General features: G+C 30.4%; 1 protein-coding gene across 1 annotated transcript; it reads left to right on the top strand.

The window, feature by feature from the left end:
- Window positions 1-1,965: 1,965 nt before the first annotated feature.
- LOC7476266 (multiprotein-bridging factor 1c) lies at window positions 1,966-2,580 on the top strand. The gene has a single exon (XM_002324373.4). It carries the CDS (start codon window positions 2,055-2,057, stop codon window positions 2,490-2,492), a length of 438 nt encoding a protein of 145 aa, XP_002324409.1. The 5' UTR covers window positions 1,966-2,054; the 3' UTR covers window positions 2,493-2,580.
- Window positions 2,581-6,980: the final 4,400 nt, after the last annotated feature.

A 6,980-nucleotide genomic window follows, 5' to 3' on the forward strand; every position in this document is an offset into this window, starting at 1 on the left:
TGGAAACATTAAAAATGAAGTGATTAAAAATGAAGTGATAAAGAGTGTGAATTTTTTTTAAAATTAAAGTTAGAAACTCATCTTTCATCCTTTTTTTATAGTGAATTTTGAAAGTTAAAAGGTTGAAAAATTAATAAATATTAATTCTCATAATTGTCAATTTTAATTTTGATTAGCCACCATAAATTAATAATTAAATCTAGAAAATTCAAGTGTTATTTGAGTACAAAAACTAAGAGTTGTTTGAGATTGATTTCTCAATCACTAATAATTTTTTTAAATATTATTAATTAAATAAATTTCCAACAATTCCCTTATATTTAATAAGTAATTATAACATAATGGCCGCGTGTTGTTGTTAAAACTACCAAAATTATCATCAAAATGTGATAAAATAATAGATGATAATTTTAAGACATTTATCATGCTACTTTGATCTTTTAATTTCTTTTATACCAATTTTTGATATTTCATAATGAAGCAAGAGTAACTTATATATGTTATTTAATAAAGAAATGAACATTATTTTATATAAAAGATTGGATTAATACATTTACACTACAATATAAAGCTTGAATTGATGTTCTCTTAATTATATTTGTTATTGAATTTATAAATAAAAATGTTAAAATTATATATTTTTTTATCGGTTAGATGGTTGTGTAAATTTATTTATATAACATATTATAAATGAGTTAAGTAGACTAGTGGTAAAAGCACATATCATTGAATGAGAAGTTTTGTGCTTAAACCTTAAATGAGTGTTTGAGAGTATCATAGTTTTTATTTTTTAAAAAATACATTTCACTTGAAAAAATATTAAATTGATATTTTTATAATACTTTTCAATAATTTTGATTTACTGATGCCAAAAATAAAAAATCTAAAAATAATTATTTTGATGCAATTTAAATAAAAAATACTTTTAATACCAAATTTACAATAAAAGATAGCCATTTTTAATAGTTTTCTATTGATTTTGGGTTCTTACAAATTCTAAGCTACTCCCATTTACTTTGAGTAGTTCTTGATGGAGTTAACTAATATCTTGAACCGTTCTAGTTTATTAATTAGTTTTTGAATTGAACTAATTTGGTCTATATGTTTTTTAAAAAGATGGATTGAAATAAATAAAAAAATAATTCACCTGTTGGGAAAATTTTAATATGTTTAAGAAATAATTAGTCAAATACTATTAGTTATTTTATAAAATCTACTTTGGAAAAAAAAAAAAATAAAGAATAAAGAAGATAAGAGGGAATATAAAACTCTTGATATAAAAAAAAATGATAAAAAATATTCACAAGGATTTCTCTTTTTTAAAAGTTGTATTGGGTTCACTTTGAATAAAGAATAAATATAAAGAGAAGATGAGAAAGAATATAAATTTCACGATACATGAAAAGTAATAAAAATTTTTATTTAGTATTTATCTCTCTCATACTTGTATCTCATTATTTCTTTAAAGTAAATTCTTATAAATAATTTATAAAATATCACTATTTACTTTATAAGTACCATAAAATTACTCATTTAAATGGATAAAATAGATATATATAAGAAATATTAGAGACATTTGAATATTGTGATAATAGTTATTTTTTAAAATATTTTTCATTTAAAAATACATTGAAATAATTTTTTTTTTATTTTTAAAATTTATTTTTAAAATCACTATATCAAAACAATATAAAAACATTAAAATACATTAATTAAAAAAAAATAATTTCTTAAAAGCATTTTAAAAATGAAAAAATAAACAGCTTTAAAATAGGCATATTTTACTCCCCTTGCGTATCAAGCACGTGAATGTTTTAGGATCAACCAATAACAAAATGCCAGATCATCGAAAGAATATAGAAAATTTTGAGTTTTCAACCCACAAGCAACCGCGGGAACCTTCCAGAGATAAAACCAGCACAGAACCTTCCAGAGAGCTCACCTCCTATATAAACCTTCCTCTTCGCTTACCTTCATCATCTCTCTTCCTTACTCATACTCGTTCTCTCATTTCCCGTAATTTATCTCTTTGTTCTCTTTCTGTGTCGAAAAGAATGCCAAGCAGATCAGCAGGAGTAATAAAGCAGGACTGGGAGCCGGTGGTGATGCACAAGGCGAAGCCCAAGTCCCAAGACCTTCGCGATCCGAAGGTAGTGAACCATGCCCTCCGATCGGGTGCTCCAGTCCAGACAATCAAGAAATTCGACGCTGGGTCTAATAAGAAAGCAACGGCACCAGTGGTGAATGCCAGGAAGTTGGAGGAGGAGACGGAGCCAGCGGCGTTGGACAGGATTTCTACGGAGGTGAGGCAGGCGATTCAAAAAGCGCGGCTGGAGAAGAAGATGAGCCAGACAGAGCTTGCTAAGCTGATTAATGAGCAGCCAAAGGTGGTGCAAGAGTATGAGAATGGAAAGGCGGTGCCTAACCAAGCTATTTTGGCCAAGATGGAGAGAGTGCTAGGCGTGAAGCTTAGAGGGAAGACTGGCAAGTGAGATGATGTAAATTAGTAATGTTAGGATTTGGTATGTGTTCTTGCGAAATAAAGTACAAGTTTTATGGGCAACCCCAATTACCTTCGAATTATCAAGTCTTGGCTTGGTTGGTGTTCGTTAATGTTGTAATTTTAATTTCTTGCCGAATTGTTATACCAATAGTTGTGAGATCTGCTTCCGAGCTTCCATCAATCGAATGTAAATACTTCGAAGTGAGTAGAGAATTGGCATATATATACTTCACAAGCTAGAAGCACTCTTGTAGGTGGTCATATCCAAGGAGAGCTACATCAAACTTGTAGGGATCGTTCGTGTCAATTGTTATTTCGCCATTGACAAGGACTGTCCTGTTCGAGATCATAAGACGAGCGGGTGTCTGGAAAAGATCATGGATTGGATGCCCTTCATAAGACTATCTCCATGTTAACAAAGTCGTTCCTTCTCTTAATCCATGTTCCATGTTAAATTTAAGAGAGAATTTTATCATACTGTCATGTTTTTAAACCCGATTTGATAGTTAACTCGAGTGAATTTTGAGTTATGATTTTGGTTTTGAGTTAGAAAAATAAAACTGGTTAACTTATTTTTTTTAAAAATAAAAACATCAAAATTTTTTATTTAATACATTGAAAATTAGACTTTTCCAAGTTAAATACATAAATCCATTTTTCAATGAGCTTTCGTGTCAAATACCTCCACTAGTCCCTTAATTTGTCAATGAGATTTCCTTATCTTTACTTTGTTATTTTTTCTGAATTTTTTTATACACCTTTTCACTCTCAGATCCATTGATTTTCCTCTTCTTATTCAATGTGGTATTATTCTCTTCCTTCGTTGTTGATTCCTCTTTAAACAAGTTGAACAAAAATTGAATTAGTATATGATTTGGTCAATTTGAGAACTAGCTCCAACTTCTTCTTATTGAAACCTACTAAAGCTTTGCAAATTGAACTAGTAGGGTTTGCAAAGCTTTAGTAGGTTTCAATGATATAAGACAAATTTGGTGTTGTTTGTCACTGAGTTAGAGATTATTGTGCGTGGAGAAAAATTAGGCACACAACTAGTTATGAATCGAGCTAGAAAGTAAGGAAATTTTTTTAGTAAATAGATTTAGGGGTTTGTTTACAAAATATTTGGGAAAAAAACCCGTGGCATGTATTTTTTCATTTCAACTATAAATAAAGGGCTTGTAAGAGAAGACTATCCAAATTAAAATAAAAAAAATACACTAAGTGATAAAAAAAAGTTGAGTAAAATTATAAAGAGTATATGAGTAGAGTTAAGAGATTTTTCTTCTCTTTCTTTGGTATACTTTTTATTTTCTCTCCGATAAGTAAAATTAATAGCTCTATGGACATGGATAAGACCGAAAGCAAATACTATCTTACCTTGTTAGACAGGATGCTAGTGAGACAAGATTATAAAACATCATTAAAAATTATTAAGGTGACTTATCACCTAATTTAACTGAAATTGATTTCAAATTGCAAGCTGCAACATCCTTTATTACTTGGCATCCAATTTCTACATACCTAGTAAAACTTCTTGAAACAGCAATGACGAGTATTGTCATAAACTGTAGTAGAATTTTCTAATTTCTTTTAGCAAACTCAATGACACCTTTGTTGGAATTAATCTTAAAGTCAAAGTGTTTTTTATTTCTTATAGGTATCTTCTAGATAAATGTGTACCTATTAAAGATATATTTATCTTTTAAATCTCTTGAATTATTCTAGAATAGTATAAATATAAGGGTTTAAGTATTATAATCCAAGTAGGATGATACGATTGATATTGTCTTCCATCATGTTTTCTTTTTACCTTATTATTTCTAACAAGGTGATATGAACCAAGTTAGGTCCGAATTTGGTCTTAACAAGTTTGTTGACCAGTTTTGCGAAATTAATCGAGCATATCTCTCAAACCATACATCAAAACTAACTAAAATTTTACATGGAAATACTAAACAAATGGAATTATATTTTGGTAAATTTCAGGTCAAATGAAGTTCGAGAACATATTACTAGAAAAATCTTGTCAAATCTGTTAAACTAGACCTTTGTGTACTGTTTAAGATATATTTGGAGCTACAAGTGGAAGTTTGTTACGATTCAGATTGAGCTGGAAACTAGACATCGCAAGTTTTACAACAATATATGGTAGGCCCAATAATTCATCCAAACAAAAGAGAATGACGTATTTGAAGTCAAGATTGAAAATCTATCAAGAATGTGCGAAAGTTGGAGATTCGGACTACATGGAGGAATGTTGGCATGAAAACTTTGTTTTTATTATCTTATTTTATTTATTTATTTAATTTTGAATAATTAATTTTTAATTTAATTTTGTTTTGGCTCATTAGACATTGTTTAGTGGTTTATTTTATTATTGGACGTATGTTAGTTGATTATTAGTTTAGGCTCATTAGCTTGCAACCCAAAATGGTCTCATTAGGGTTAGTTAGATGAGACTATATTATGTTTTTTTTTTTGCTAGAAATTCTAGCAGCAAGTTAGAGAATAAACATGATTTTTTTTTTGTTTGTGGCAAAACAATCTTTCTTTGCAGGGACAAAGATTGTACATTGACTTATCGAATGTTAATTAGTTTTATGGCGTCATTCGCATACTTAGAGTTCTTAGATAGAATTAAGGTTATCTCTTTGTCCAAGTTTTTTTCTTCCAATATCTTTGGTTTTTAGGTACAAGGTTATCTCTGGGTCAAGATTTTATCAAACCTGATTTTTGGCTTTCTAGGTTGTTATCTACTTGATTGAGAATTGGTTGACTACATAATTAAGAGATTGACATCATAAGGTATTAGAGCTAGTTTGATCTAGTAGGGGCGTTTGAAAAAGATAAGAGTATGGATAGACAAGTAACATCTAAAGAAGAAACTAAAGGTGTAAGATAATAGTGCCTAACAAGATATTTGAGACCTTGTATCAAGATAAATAGAGAAGCCTAAGAAAACATGCTTAAAACAACTTCTTGTATAAGAGATGAGATGTTGTACAAGAAAAACTATATATAAAGAAAAGAAGAGAGAACTCTACATAAAAGAGATGAACAATGGCTAAAGAGTCATGATGAAGAATGTAGCAGCAATCACTGGACAAGAAAAATGATTAGATGAGCCATGTTTAAGCAAGTGCAATTGCTATAATAAGAAGATAAGTTTAGTAGTAACAAATTCTTCTTGTGTGAGCTCTGGAACAGTAACCCAATAATCTAGTATTTTTTGTTCTTGAGTCAACACTAAAGTTACTTAAGGGAGAGAGTTCTAATGGAAAGTATCCACAATCCAAAGGCTGAGAAGGCTAGGGAGAATACTTTGTCCGATCAATTTGAGGCTAAATGGGCTAAGAACATTTTGCCATGGGACCTGGGGTAGAAAGGTCTGGTGTTACATTTATTTATTATCCAAACCTTGCTGGAGATGAGGCTACTCTTCATCCTGATCTAGAAGAGTTTGATCCATCCATGGGAGATGAAGGGTTCGTTTTCCTTGCTTGGTTTAGAGAAACAGTGCAGTATGCTGACTTTATGGTTTTAAAGATGAACGAAGGGGAGGTGGCACTGAAATTTCTGTCTGATTTATTAAAAAACGGAGCTATATGCTTTATTGATGAGTTGTTCTTCAGTTGCTCAGATCAGAATGATAAAAAAGATCGGGTGAAGTGACACTGCATGGACCTCTTCAAGAGCCTTAATTAGGAGCACTGGTGGTTTCAACGGAATCAAGAGCAATGTACAACGTGGGATTGACATTTTTGGTCACCACATAAACATATTTCGAGGGAAATAGGCCAAGAAACTCTAGGAGGGAGCCTGTTGCTTTCAAGTATGTATGGATCATGTTATGTAAAGGACTGTAACAAAGAGATGATGGCGATCCAGATAAACTTAAGGTTGCTGCTTGCTGTAAACATTACACCGCCTATATATGATTTGGATAACTGGAAAGGAATTGATAGTTACCATTTCAATGTTGTGGTGACAAAACAAGATATGGATGATACTTTCAACCACCAATTGATGTTTGTTGAACCCTATGTGCGATATGCTGGAGTCTTGTTTGAACTGTGTGTGTGATTTTCTAACGTTATCATAGTTATTTCAAGTTTCTTGTAAGAATGCAGTGGTGGCATCCAAAAACACATTAAAGTTTTTATCGTAAATAAAAAATGAGAAAGATGCAACAACCATGGCAAGATATCCTTCAATACATTTCAAATTTCGAGTTTCGAGACTTTCAAAATTAAGGGAGTACTAGAATTAATTTTGAAGTCAAAATGTCTTTTAATTCTGTATCTTCTTGGTACATATAACTATTAAAAATATATTTGTTTTTTAAATTTCTTGAATTATCCAAAACTAGTATAAATATACTAAGTTTATAACGACTTCTTCTCTTAGAAGAGTAAGATGACATGAATAAGATTATCTTCCACCATGTTTCCTTCTCACCTTGTTATTTCTAACAACC

The sequence above is a fragment of the Populus trichocarpa genome, chromosome 18, assembly GCF_000002775.5.
Source record: "Populus trichocarpa isolate Nisqually-1 chromosome 18, P.trichocarpa_v4.1, whole genome shotgun sequence".
Classification (NCBI taxonomy): Eukaryota; Viridiplantae; Streptophyta; class Magnoliopsida; order Malpighiales; family Salicaceae; genus Populus; species Populus trichocarpa.

What these genes read in the sequence shown, in the direction of transcription:
- LOC7476266 (XM_002324373.4), top strand. Translation starts at nt 2,055, where the DNA reads ATGCCAAGCAGATCAGCAGGAGTAATAAAGCAGGACTGGGAGCCGGTG.